At 38.7% G+C, this 14,440-nt stretch overlaps 1 protein-coding gene across 1 annotated transcript in view; it reads left to right on the forward strand.

Moving 5' to 3' along the window:
- The window catches only part of LOC134158723 (dynein axonemal heavy chain 5-like), a 160,149-nt gene that overhangs the window by 141,077 nt on the left and 4,632 nt on the right, over window positions 1-14,440 (forward strand). The window contains exons 75-76 of the mRNA XM_062608958.1: window positions 8,464-8,672; window positions 14,094-14,315. Of these exons, the coding sequence (XP_062464942.1) occupies window positions 8,464-8,672; window positions 14,094-14,315 (431 nt within the window). The remainder of the gene's footprint in view (window positions 1-8,463; window positions 8,673-14,093; window positions 14,316-14,440) is intronic.

Consider the following 14,440-nt stretch of genomic DNA (forward strand, 5'->3'; position numbering starts at 1 on the left):
TGCTCATCTGAAAGAGCTGATATTTCCAGTAAGGAAAGTATACTGTTGCTCAGCTAAGCTCTTGAATTAACAGTAAATGAAAATGAAGCAGAAACAGTTCAGTTCCACTGATTAAGATCTCACTCAAGTCTGCTGTTCTCCAGCAGAGAGGCAGAAAATATCTGAAACAACTAACTGTCCCCACAGGGAGAAATTCTAAGTGCCTCACAACTGTTCTACTCTGAAATAAGTGACACCAGTTCTGCAATCTCTCTTACTGGTATTTTCCAGTCTTTTGACAATAAGATTTTCATGAAAGGAGAAGTTTTTTTAATTTGTAATTTTGTTACGTAAGAATAAAAAGGGATTTTTTTCCTATCATTTTTATGATACACCAGGACAACTATGCATGCTTCAAAAACATAAACGTAGGAAAGAGGTTCATAAATGTGCCTGAGGCTAATCAGCTTCCATATCCTGTAATAACCTATGCAAAGATCAATCTGGAAGAAACAATTGTCCCGTTTTCAATATTGAGCTGAAAGGTGCCTTATATATGTGCATAGAATCCCTTTTCAAGTAATCTAAAATAATGCTTTCCATCCAAGAAAGTATTAATCTTTCCTTGATTGTGTCAGATGTATCTAAAGTCTCAAAATGTACAGTGTTCTGCAGAGGGGTGGATGAGTGACATAATTTATTTGCACTTAGCATTCAGTTCCACAGTGGGCACAGTCCTCTACCAAGTGTCTAATCAAGTTAATGCTATCACTTTTGTGCAATCCTCTAAAATATTATAATTTTCTTAGGGGGCAGGTGAGTTAAATATAGTGAAAATTTGCTTTGAAAACAAAACTGGATATATAGTTAACAACAATTAATGGCTTCTGACGATTTGATTTTACATCAAGCACATGTGGTAGACCATTAATTAGGGGATGGGAAGAGCATTTAGTCACTCTCTCTTCTCTCCGCAAAGAGGAAAACCCGAAACTCTCTCATACTAGATTGTCTCACAAAACTAGTCAACTGCAATCTCAAACCATCAAGGTGTTCCTTTTTCTTTACAATGAGGTAAAGTAATCTGCCTGCTCAAAAAGGTTGTGTGAATTTTGATATCTGCCTTGGTCATGCCCTTGGCCCTGGCTTCAGGAACCTGTTAAAGCTTATAAAAAAATCTATTTTTTTCAAACAAATTTTGTGTTTAAGGATATAGCAGATGTTCATGTTGTACCATGTAACTTTGTGAAAGGAGGTCTGAATATTTGATTCTGCATTTTGGATGTGAATAGATGGACCTTATCATTTTGCCGTTGTTCACTGAATTGGATATGAAGGAATATAAACCCTCCCCAGTGAGAGCCCATGTGCAGCTGAACATGACGGATGTTGAGAGAAATAGCAGAGCCAGTTTTGTCCATCTATCCAGAGGGCAGATTAAGCAGTGTTCAGCTCCTGGGAGGGGTGAGGGTGCTCAGCATATGATCAACATGTTTGTTGGCAGCCATTCCCCACAAGCCGGCATCTCTACCAATAACCTCTGCTGCCTGGAGGGATACTTTTTTTGGATCAAATTATAATAATTAGATTGTAGCTGCACTTTGTACTCTCAGTTATGTGCAACCATTATTTCTGTTTTAATTACTTATTGATTGCCCAGAATTTATTTCACAGTTGGTATAATACACAGCTTCACATAAATCAGAAAACAGCAATGATTATTGTTCTCTTAAGTGACCTAAATAGAGCCTATGTTCCAAATAGAGAAATCTTCTTAAAAAAAGAAGCAGTAAGACATGGGACTTGAACCAAACCTCCAGATCCTAATGGGTTCTTGAACCCCTGGCAGAAGGTGACCATATTCTATGTAGGGAAGTATATGAACTCCTATGTACTTGCATTATCTTCCTCCTGTGGAATCACGGAGGCCTCTGGCACAGAATACTAATACCATAACTGTTTGTTGGAGAGTGGGCACTTCAAACCCCCTCTCCTACTAATGAAGATAGTGTCTTTAAATGCAGTAAAATCTAATGAGCCGTTCAGCTATTCCTAGTCTCTTGGAGTATGTTTGAATATAGGGGAACTGAAGGTGTCCTGTCTGTGGGATTGGGGGTGTTCTCTTTATTTCATCATGCACTGAAGTAGGAGTGGTAGGTATTTCAATGCCACCCTGATGTGTCTTCTATTAGCAAAGAAAGTGAGAAGATAGATTCTGTGGGAGTTATCCCAAGTGTGGCTTCCATGAACCTCAGCAGTGGAACGTGCTTGTAGTAGCACTGAAAGTGGATATCAAATCCTTTGTGATGAAAATAAGCACAGCTTTTCATTTGGTTTTATTTCCTGATTTTTTAACCTGCTTAGCAATCTGTCCAAGGGCTTTCTTAACTCATTTATTTATATCTATATTCTTCTTTTGATCACAAGACTGCTTCAACTTGGCATTTGTTTCTGGTACCTTATACCTTTGTGTTTTCAAACTAATCCTTTAGAACTGCCTACTACATGAACAAGTGAAGGCTCTACAAGAAACCTTGAATGTGTTATCCTTTCATGTCGTGTATGTGCCACATGGTCACAGAACTCCCACTGCTGTTTGTGCAGTACTTGCAGAGTCAGGAGAGAGTTCTTTTCCTGTTAACATATATTCTGAGAATAGAGCAATCCCTCTAAAAGCTTTTGCATGTCTTGTAGCATGTAAAGATTTGTTTCCACAGGCCCGGAGTTTCTGTTTCTTACATTTTTCTTAGTACTTGCAAGACAAGTACCTGCAGAAGCCATAACCTGTAAGACCAACATAGAAGGCAAAATAAATAGATCAATATGAATATCTACTTCCGAAGTCATGATGGCATTTGTCATGGAGCAACTTTACCAAGCTTAAGCAAACTTTTCACTGCGATTTCAATATGATGTCCCTCGGGTTACAATGCTAGCATATTTTCATGTGTGTAATGCACACCATACATAACCTAGATGCCAGGACTTGGGGGAAAAAAAATCATAGACTACTCTCTACACTAGCACATTTCAGGTATAGGTTTATGCCAGGTTGAGAAGTGTGAGAAAATGCAGGTAAGATTATCGAAAGAGAAGGTATTAGAGAGCAAAAATTTATGTATTTTTCTATGTGTTTCTAATTTGTTTTAACTTTATGATTAAGATTGAATAATAGCTGTTAATAACAAGGCCTTGAGGAATACTGGAGCACTTCACTAGTTTCTGTACATTTCAGTCATTGATTTGCTACCTTATTAAAGCTATTTTATTACCTGCTTTTATATCCTTGCCATCCTTATATTGCATTGCTAACCAGCATGTTGGTCTTGGGTGTTTCCTTATTGTCATTCATATAATATGTTGAAACACCCAGAACTTCATGTGGATGTGAGGTAGCATATAGTTAGTTCTACACACATAATAGGAATCACTTAGAATTCCTATGTCATCTACACAAACTCATGTGTTAAGCCCCTGAAAGAATGAGGTAAAGATTCACTATTTTTTTTTTCCAAGTCAGGATATCATGGTCTTGACAGTAGTGTTTACATCCTGTTGCTGCAAAGAATTTCTGTTACTGTATGTAGCACCTTACAAGAGGGATATAAGTGCACTCCAAAAAAGGTAGCTGATAATTTATTCTGTCTAAGCTATGTGGTGAAAAACTGAAGCTCAGGAAACTAGTCTTGCCAGAGTACAGAGGGTGCTAATTTCCCATGAAGGGAAGGAGTATGGACTCATTCCCACTGGCTGGCTAAGATATGTTTTGACTTGTAATGCTTTCAGACTGGTAACACCAATAAAATTTTAGTTTGGCCTGCTCATGATAGTAATAAACTTATGGACTGAAAAATCTTGGGCTCTTACTAATTCTTACAGTGTGTGTGTGTAAGGCTTGTAAGGATCATCTGTGTATTCCATTTTTGGATGAGGATTTTATTTACTTCTCATCCTGATAAGAATGCTAGAATGCCTCCTGTTGCCTTTTACAATGTGTGGCATGTTATTTCTGGACTTCTTAATAACTGTTTTGTATGCTTGCCATGATGCTGGCTAGGAAAACTGTTTGGAAACACACACTGCACATTTAAGACAAACTACAGAGAATAGTTTACCTGCCCGTTCTATTACTTTAGCTCAAGGTAGTGACTTGTATTACTTTTGGGGAGTTTTGAAGTTTCATCTTCAAATTATTCCTTTAAAATTTTTGTTTTCAGTCCTTTGTTGGGTGCAGCCAAGTGCATTTAGAAGTGGAGCTGATAAACTTTCAGAACAATTTGCAAGGTTACTTTCAAATTGCCTTCTTACTGACTGAAGGAATTAGCTATTGCGGAAAATCTGCGTGCTTTTCTATGTGAAAAAGTGCATGCTACTCAAGTTTTTCAGTTCCTTTCATCTCTTCTGACTTGAAGAATTAAATCAGAAGATTCTGCACCAGAAAAAGAAAGTGGGAAACAAACAGAAAGCAGAACAGGGGCAAAGGTTAAGTGCAGCTGGAGAGAATACCAGAGTCCACAGGTAAAAATGGAGAGAGTGCTGTGCATTGCAGAGCTACGCTGTCTGATTTACTCGCTGTTCTGGAGACCAGGAGTAAAAGGAGGTGATAAATTGATGAGTGCCTTAGGATTAAAACAGCATTGTGAAGTTAAATGAGCTTCTGAGAACTTCCTGGGAATCACCTCCAAATGCTGAAGTGCCCAAGTGCTGCCTGTGAAGAGAGAAGGAAATACCCAGAGAAATTCCTGAAGCAAAGAAGTTGACTTCTTTCAGCAAAGCAGTGGTGGTATCTATTCTGAGATAGTAGAAACATCCTAAAGCTTGAGAAAAAAAAAAAAAAATAGATCAAGTTTTAGGTATGGGGAAACATACATTAGCTTTTATTGGTTTTATCTAGTATTCTGTATACCTTGTACCTTTGGGTGAAAAAGTAAATCATGCTTTGTGGAATGCACAGACAAGTTATCTGTTGTCATAAAGCAGAAAGGGAGGAAAGCTGATGAAGTTACAAGCAAGATGGGATTTTCTCTTCAACATGTTCAATGACAAACAGGTTGTTAAGCTTAGTGGTGGAGGCAAGGAGTGACTGGTTGAATAACAAAACTGGTTGCTTCGGAGGTAAACTTGAGCAGGGATTAAAGGCTGAAAAGATCAACTTCTATAGTTGCAAAGAATGGATTGATGCTTTGACTGAGCTTTTCCTCTGTGTGCTGTTAAGGCTAGCTCAACAGACTCATTGTCTAGCAAGTATTGTCATCAAGGGGTAGTGTACAGTCCTGTTATAATGATGTCAGCTATAGGCAAACTGTAGTTGATGGAAAAACTAGCTACTTCTCATTTAATTTGTATCCTATGTAGTTATTCTGTTTTTCCTAGATTCACATCCATGCCTGTAGGAAGAGAACCACTCGCTTCTTTTGGATTTTTTTCGGTTGAGGCTTTTTTGGTTCATGGTGGAGTTTAGGGTCCTTCCTTTGTTCCTAACTTTATCCATTCATTTAAATGAAACATGCAAGCTTGCTAGTCCAGACAGAGGCTTTCCTAAATGTGCAATTAAAAATTTAGACCCAGATTTTACAAATTCCACAGTTTTCAGATTCAGCTTGTGGTAGGTATGGTAGTAAGAAGGGGCAATGCCCTGATGTAGTCCATTCAAGGCATTATATCTATTGAATGAATCACCCTAAAACCAGATCAGTTTGAAAGAGCAGACTATTTACATTAATTAACAATAAAACCAAGTTATCATCAGAACTGAATAGCTTTATTTGGCTTACTCACTACACAGCAATTAGATATATTTAGATGTGGTTTAGAAGTGAGATGGTATAAATCTAGGGCAATGAAAAAGGGGAATCCTGATTTCCAAACTGTGTATACTGTGCAAACGGTATGTCTATAGTACATATTATTTTTGAAGCATGGACATACCCTGATGTCTTTAACTGACCTGACCTTTCATCAGTCATTTTCTGATGAGCTTTGTTCCATTCAAGAAAGGGAATATCACAAAGTAAACCCCAAAATAACCAAGTTATAAACAACTGGCCTGTCTGATTCATAGAACATTCAAGCCTGTCATGTTAAGTTCATAGGACATTCAGTCTCTTCATATGATAACCAGTGCTCTGAGCTTCTCAGAAGTTAAATATGAGAAGCCTATGATTGTGCTACTCATACAGTTTATCAAATGTAGGTTTTCAAACACCTGTGTCACCTTTCTTCAGAAAGATGCCACTGTTTTTCTCATGTGTTACTGATTTTATTTCTGACAATTATTTTTTTATTTTTATTTTTCTTTTAATGAGAGTATTTTAGTTGCAGGAATGCATCCCAACGCCCACAAATGTCATTTAGTGCTGAAATTCAAGCACTGTATGCCTACTGCCAGAGATGACACCCACTCACTAGGAATATTTATGCGGCTTCATGGGCAAGGCCAGAACTGTGAGCATACCTCATCCTCAAGAACACTCTGGCTTAGTGTTCTCAGCAGCTGCTCTGAGTCATAACGGGCAGACATCCTAAGATTTCACTATGCTTTGGGTCAGAGACTAGTTGTATCTCCCTATTTTAAAAGCTCCAGCCTGCCCACAAAAATGGAGGAGAACATGTAGCTCTCTCGTGACTCTTGTTGCAGGAGCAAGTTGGCTTCATCAGCTTGAAAACAAGGAAGAACCAGAGATTAAAGGGTTCTTTTTTTACTTACTTTGGATGGTAATGGTCCCCAAGGCTCAAACAAGATGCTCTTAATTTGTTTTCTGCCCACCCTACCGTTGCTCCAACTTGAAACCAAAGTGTGTTGCATGACTTTTTCACTTTTTCTGCCTCCAGAGCATGAATAAAGTGTATGATGTAACACTGCAATTCTCTAGGCAAAGGGGAGGTGACACAGAAGTCACAGAGTGACTTCTTTCTTAAATGTTGGTGCTCTTGGTTGTGTGTTACAGAGATTTATACCCAAAGAGAAGGTTTATTAATTGTGTTATAATAGACACTTAGCCGTACCAAAACATGATTCTGGACCTGACTATGAAGCCATTACAGAGAATGTGGGACAGACAGTATTTTTTACTTGCAGTTTTGTAAAAGTTGCTGGTTTTCTTATAGCATTTGTTGCACAAAAAAAGGTGCACAGAGAGGTGCATAAAAGAGGTGCATAGATAGGTGCAAAAAAGACGTGCATAGAGAGGTGCATAAAAGAGGTGCATAGAGAGGTGCATAGAGAGGTGCAAAAAAGAGGTGCATAGAGAGGTGCAAAAAAGAGGTGCATAGAGAGGTGCAAAAAAGAGGTGCATAGAGGTGCAGGTCATTAACATTCATGCTAGAAGAAATTGAAGCCTATTTGGCATTGATTGATCTATAGTAGAAAGTACCAAATTTGCACAAAATGTTATACAAGTTTTTAGGTTGGCTGCTGCATTCTTCTAAATTAAAAGCTGGTGTTTGGTTCCTGGATATTATTCTTCTTCCCCTGAACTGGGGACCTTCCAAATTCAATGAAAGAAAGGGATGTAAAATGCTTACCTATTACAGGCCACATTTCCTTCCAGGTATGTTTAGATGGGCCATTGCACTTGTTTGCAGTCACCTAGAGCACTTCCCTTTCCTTTACATGTTTTGTGGTAGAAGCCACCTAATTCTGTTTGGTATCTCCTGTGGCTCTTATGGCAGTTACAGCAGCTGTGTGTATGATGGTACATTGAACATGGGTATTACATGAACATTTAATCAGAATGGAAGCTTCCAGAAAAGCTTCTATAATGCAAATAAGGCACAGCCATATGCCAGATCTCAGTGCTACTGAGAATACAAACTGACAAGATACAGGAACTTCTGGCACATGAAATGGTGAGTGTCACTGAAAACTTACTGTCTTCGTAAATGTCAGTGTTTTAATGGACACAACAGTACTATTCATGGGATATGTGAGTACACACTGTCACTACCCTCCCCCCCCAAATAATTCTTGCCTCTAGCTTTATTCTACGTACAGTTTTCCCACTGAGAATCTTGCTAATGGAAATGTAGAAAGTTATCTATGATTAATAACAGTAAATTTCCTGAATATAATCATTGTCAGCACATGCTTAAGATATAGATGAGTTACACGGTATATCTCTATCATTGATTGTGTGTGTAGGAACCATTAAAATATATTAAAGAGTTTTAAATGATTAATCACATTCCAAACACTGTGTGAATATAATGAATATAAATAATGTGTATGAGGGAAAAGGAGCTGTTTAAAAAACCCACTTTATTTCTGATCAAAATAACAGACAAAATATCATTTATCTTGTCACCTTTAGCTTTGAATCAAGTTTGAGCAAATTAAGTGCAAACTGATAAGACTTTAGTGCAACAGGTGTGCAATTAAAGCAGAACAAAAAGGGATTTATTAGATTCAGAATGTCGGTTGGGAGTTTTAATTGCCTCTGCAAGCTAGGGGAAAGTTCATTCTGAATGTTTTACTTTCTCTTCCAGGAACCATAATTATGTCAGAAGAATTGCAAGATGCTTTAGATAATATGTATGATGCTAGAATTCCAAAACTATGGTTTAGGATTTCCTGGGAGTCGGCTACTTTAGGATTTTGGTTTACTGAGCTTCTTGAAAGAAACCAGCAGTTCAGCAGTTGGCTGCGGGATGGCCGACCAAACCAGTTCTGGATAGCAGGATTCTTTAATCCACAGGTAAGATTGCCAGATCAATCTTTCTAGCTAACTCCTATGTAACAGTTAAATTAAACCCTGAGAGAATTTCAAGCTGACTCAATTGTGACTATCTGAAGTATAATCTAAATTCCATTTTTAGCATAAATGCAGAATAAATTAATATCAACATCTACTAAAAATTTTTGCTAGACCAAAATAATTTTACTGAAATAATGGAATTCATCTTCTGGTTGCTTTAATTATAGTGTGAAAATTGAGTAGGTACATCTTTTCACATTTGAGTGTTATCATCCTTTCCCCCCCTCCTCTGTTACAGTAATCTGTTTTTCATTCATTGCATGAAAATTCCTTTGAGTACAAAAAAAGATAAGTTTTAGAACTTTGACATAGGAAGAAGAGATTTGGGCTTGGCTCTCAATCCTTGCAAATCAGTTCCTTGAAATGGAAGGTTTGTTATTTATATCACCCTCGAATTGTGCCAGACTTGATCTGCAGAGACATAGAAAAAACCCAGCCTCTTGCCTGCACCATCTGAAATCAAAACCTGGCACAAAATGAAAGACAAAAAAGGGAACAGCTGACAACAGAGTTAAAAGAGGTAAAGTATACATACCTAGGTGATGTGTAGTGTCTTTACACAGTTGTACACATTCATTAAAGCTTTTCATGATTCAAAGATGTTTGTGGGAAGTGAGAGTTGTGGAAGTGAGTCATTGTGAGAGTATCCAGCCAACAGGTTCCTGTGAAGCCTTAGCAAAAGCTATTTTAAAGATCTATTTTAATCTCAGTACTTGTTAGCAATGCAGAAGCTAGCTGAAACAGCTGCCTAGAATAGAGAAAGCAGCATTGACAGATATTCTCTAGGACTATTGCTGGGAAATATCCATCTATCATCTCTTCTGTCTGTGTCAGCTGTCTGCCGATAAAACTTTATAGCATGGAAGTGTTCTCACAGAATCCCTGAGCAAAGGGTTCCCAAGCAAAAGTATGAGGGAGAGAAGTAGGAGGTTTAATAAAATGCTTATGCTTCCATACTTGGTTTGTTAACAACACATTGATAGTAGCACTCTGAAGTATTCCTAACTAACCTTTGCAATGACCAGGCTGCATGCAACCTTAACAGGCTTTTGGTTTGTTGGTGTTTGCTTTTGCTTTACAGATGGGCAGGAGCTGATACAGACTTTGTACTGACCATTTTAGCTAGCTTTTTTGTGCTTTGTTTTTTTTTCAGTTCTGAAATTTTGCCAGCCTAAATCAGGTATTCTACTTTCTTTTGGATGTATACATTTGGATTTCTCAAAAAAACTGCCAAATAATCAGAGTAAAATATCCTCTAACAAGTTGTGATTTCATAGACCACAGTAAGTGAGAAAGCCTCTAGAAATGCAAAAATCAAACACTTCATAGCGCATAGGTCTAAAAATCCCTAAATACATAGTGTGCAGGCAAAAAAAAACCCAGGATGAGATATGCTTACCTGATTTCAAAATGCATTTGTGATGACAATCACAAGCTTAAGAATCAGATTGTTATTGTTGTAGTCTCCATTTTCTGTAACCTGGGCTATGGAAGTGACTCGTTCTACAAGAAAGTCACCTGAGCAAAGACTCCTTTACTATTTAATTAACTATTGTTTTGTTAATAGTCATATCACTGTGTTTAAAATCAGTATTTCTTATGTTAAGAATATTTATCTTCTCAAGCAAGTTGAGGTGATGAAGTATTACTGCTGTGGTTCTAATGGCTTGTTTGTAATGCCTGAGAAACTGTCAGGAAAAAATCCTTTTATTTGTGAGATGAAATGCAGCTCCTAAGTAATTTGTGATTTGCCTACTTGCATAGATCTCAGTGTTTGCTTTATAGTCAATGGATAAATGCCATGGATAACACAAGGCAATAAAGTAGATTTACAGCCCTGGGAGAATGAGGCATTCTGGCAATAAAAAATAATATAGGACCTGACTCTGCCTTCTCTTGGACTGTTTATACACCAGGATAAATTCAGTAATTTCACAGAAGTTAATCTTTATTTATAGTGATACAAATGAGGGCAGGCTCAGGCTTCTGGGTAAAAGAAATCCAATTCCCTCTGTGTGTCTGCATTGGGCCAAGATAGCTGGGGTGAACAAAGCAAGAAGTGAATTTTTTTCCCTCCTGGAAGTTAATCTGATGTTACTGGACTTTTCGTAAAAAAAAAAAACAAACCACAAACCACAAAACACTATGCATATTTCATTTCTACCTCCCAATTTCCATAGTGCAGCATTTCCTTGTTTACATCACTGTATCCAGTTGCTGTCACTTCCACTGTATATGGATTTTAAGACCTGTGAGGCAGAACTGTCTTTATGGTTGCATACTACTTAGCATAATGAACCCTCAGCCTATTTCGAAGACCCTTAGATGCCAAAGCAATGTGAATGCTAATAAGGATATGAAGTATAACGTCTCTATTCCTTGGTGCCCACTTAATTCTAGTAAACCTGTCATAATTTGCTGTAGAAATTGCAAAATAAGTGACAAATAAGGAACCACCTAAGCAAGATAAAGAAGAGAATATGATTGTGAAAGCAATAGACTGAACGGACTTCTATATCTTTTGTCATGGCTTCCAGGGATGCCTGCTTCTTCCTCACTGAAATGTTCAGGGTTAGTTTGCATGGGTTGTTAGAAGGCGAAGGGACAAAGCTTTAGCAGCCTTCATTGAGCAGGCCAGGGAGAAGTTCAGGAAAAGGCAGGTGAAGAAAGAAGAAATAACTTTCCCTGTTTGTGAAATCTCAGCATGCTCCCCCACCCCATCCCCCCCCACCCCCCAAAAAAAAACACACAAGAAAACAAAACCCAAACAAGGAAATCAAAACAAATGTCATGGCAAGTGGTCCATTATGTTCCTGTCAGGGTTTTTTAGGGAGAGATAAGCCCTCAGCCATAGAGTCACTTAATTTTTTTCTTGCTGTTTATTGTTCCATTCACCTGCTCTGGGATACACAGTTGGGCCTTCAGCTCACAGCTGTAGTCTTTAAACACTGCCTAGGATTCATTCAAATGAGCACAGCAGTGGTACAAGTCCCACTGCAGACAGCATATAGGTCCTGCCATTTCTGTCAGAATAGTCTGCAGTCTTAGTCTTATTCCTGAAGACAACTCACAGCTCTGAGCTTACTTTTATTCCAATGTGTCCACAGTGCCTTTGAACTGATTCCCTTAATACAGTCATTGCTCTGCCCTGTTCTCTTCAGGCTCTTCTTTCTTGAATATTTCACTTTATCTGGGATCCAGTAGCCCTCTGGAGCCTTCTGGCAGTGAACACCGTGTATTTTAAACTAGTTCTAGCATGTTCCTATGAATTAAAATTCCACAAATTAACTACAAGGATTCTGCTTTCACTTAATGACATTTCTGATAGAAGAACTTTAATCCTGTCTCCCTTAGCTATGCGCTAGAGTTCCCAACTATTTCAAATGCAATTACAATTATCTCTGCTATCACAAAACCTCTTTAGAATACTTGTCCTGGGGTCTCTGGAATGATATTGAGAAGCAACCAGTGTCAGTTAACTGAAACATCTGGGTTCATAAATGTCATCTCATGTTCTCATAATTTAAAGGGTATAGCTACAAAGTGCTTAGCAGATTGTCGTGGTTTTAAGTCCAGTCAGTAACTCAGAACCATGTAGTCGCTCGCTCATGCCCCCCCCTTCCTCCCCCTTGCTCCCAGAGGGATGGGGAGGAGAATCAAAAGATTCAACTCCCACGGGTTGAGATAAGAACAGTCCAGTAACTAAGGTATAACACAAACCACTGCTGCTACCACCAATAAAAATAATGATAAGGGAAATAACAAGGGAAGAGAATACAACCGCTCACCACCCACCGACCGATACCCAGCCCGACCGAACAGTGATCTCATCTTTCCGGGTAACTGCCCCCAGTTCTACATCTACATGATGTGCTGTGCTATGGAATACCTCTTTGGCTAGTTTGGGTCAGGTGTCCTGTCTCTGCTTCCTCCTGGCTTTCCCCCCTCCCTGGAGGGGATGAGACTCAGAAAGTCCTTGGTCAGAGTAAACATTACTGAGCAACAGCTAAAAACATCGGTGTTATCAGCACTGTTCCCAGGCTGAAAGTCAAAACCACAGCACTGCACCAGCTACTAAGAAGGAGGAAAAATGACTGCTACTGCTGAACCCAGGACACCTGTGCAACAAAAGCTCCAGTCCCAGCAGCCAGAGGCTGGCCTCTGCGTTCAGTAGACCAGTGTACTAATGTTTCTGTATCTGACTTCTTTCCATTCCTTTGGCCCTAACAGTAGCTCAACCTAGCATCCTGCATGTTGAATACTGAAGAAAATTAAAAGGCTTGTTCAATTCCCTTATTGCTCCTGATTTCTTCCTAGCTGTATTGTTTGCTCTTTACTACCCACCTTTATGTGTTCCCCATGTGGCTTTGTATTCCCTCATCTCTGTCTCCAGATACCGTCTTTTTCTGCTCTGAAATCTGTCCTGAAACTTCTTCTTTCCTAGCTGTCCTTCTCAACAAGTCCCTCTTGCTCTTTCATCTTCAATTTTAGTGTTTCACTCATTCATCTCCTGGCTATGGAATGTTTTTCCATAAGGTGAGATAAGGTGTACACCTACAGCATGTGCACTGGAAGTGCAAACCAGTTTGTTCTCTTGTCTTTTAGGACTAAGGTACTTCCTATGTGATGCAGTGCATGTGCACGTGAACAGTTATACAAGAGAAAATAACCAGCATCTTCAGCCTGGCTTGTCTTGTGGTAGCTTGTAACTGTATCATGAGACTGTAGTTCTTTGGAACAGAGAATTAGTTTCATTCTATGCTGAAGTGCTGTGAGTTTATCTTGCTGCTGTCTGCAATAGTATGTTATTGTAGTATATTAAGGCTTTGCACTGAGCAAACTGATGGAGGTATTTCACTATTAGTTGCATAATTCCAGTTTGTTCTTTGTGTTCTGTAAAATGCTTCAAGATTTGTTGACTGAAAAGCATTTTTACAATGTTCGTCTAAGAAAAGGTGGGTAATATAACACACAAAATAAGTTTTGTTTGTGGCTTAGCAATTATCTGCATTTGAAACCTCACAAAACACATTAATCAGGCAGCCTTGTAAACGTCTATCTGGCTGGTTGTACATAGGCATGTGAAGTGAGGTGAGTTATACATGAAGCTTCAAAATGTTAAATAAACCAACATGGTGGTTTCTTAGCACCAACACATGCACACCAAGTATATAAGAATAATGGGGCTGGGAAAGTGTAGGAAAGCACTGAATTTACACTACTGAATTTAGTTTCACATGTACATGAGATTCTGTGGCTTGAGGTTTTATACTGCTTATGTCACTTATATAGGAAAAAAGGTTGGAAATGGGTAAATTGAAGATTGTTTTAAACCCTTTATGTCATATTCAATCTCCTTAGGGATTCCTAACTGCTATGAGGCAAGAGACAACTCGCATGAATTTAGCAAAAGGCTGGGCACTCGACAGTGTTGTTTTACACAATGAAGTGACCAAGATGATGAAAGAAGATGTTGTTGGCCCTCCTCCTGCTGACATTGGTGGGGTTTACATATATGGCCTTTTCCTCGAAGGGGCAGGTTGGGACCGCAAAAACAGTAAGCTGGTGGAGGCAGCACCAAAGGTGAGCATGAAGTGAGCAAAACAAGCTGTGACATAATGTGGTGTGCTCAGAGAACACCAGGAGGCATTTTGAGTGCCTGCAGCAGTGTTTTCACAACAGGTTTTAAGAGGGTAGAACAGGTTTTA

The sequence above is a fragment of the Pezoporus occidentalis genome, unplaced genomic scaffold, assembly GCF_034315485.1.
Source record: "Pezoporus occidentalis ecotype Australia unplaced genomic scaffold, CSIRO_AGI_Poc_V1 ctg132, whole genome shotgun sequence".
NCBI lineage: Eukaryota > Metazoa > Chordata > Aves > Psittaciformes > Psittacidae > Pezoporus > Pezoporus occidentalis.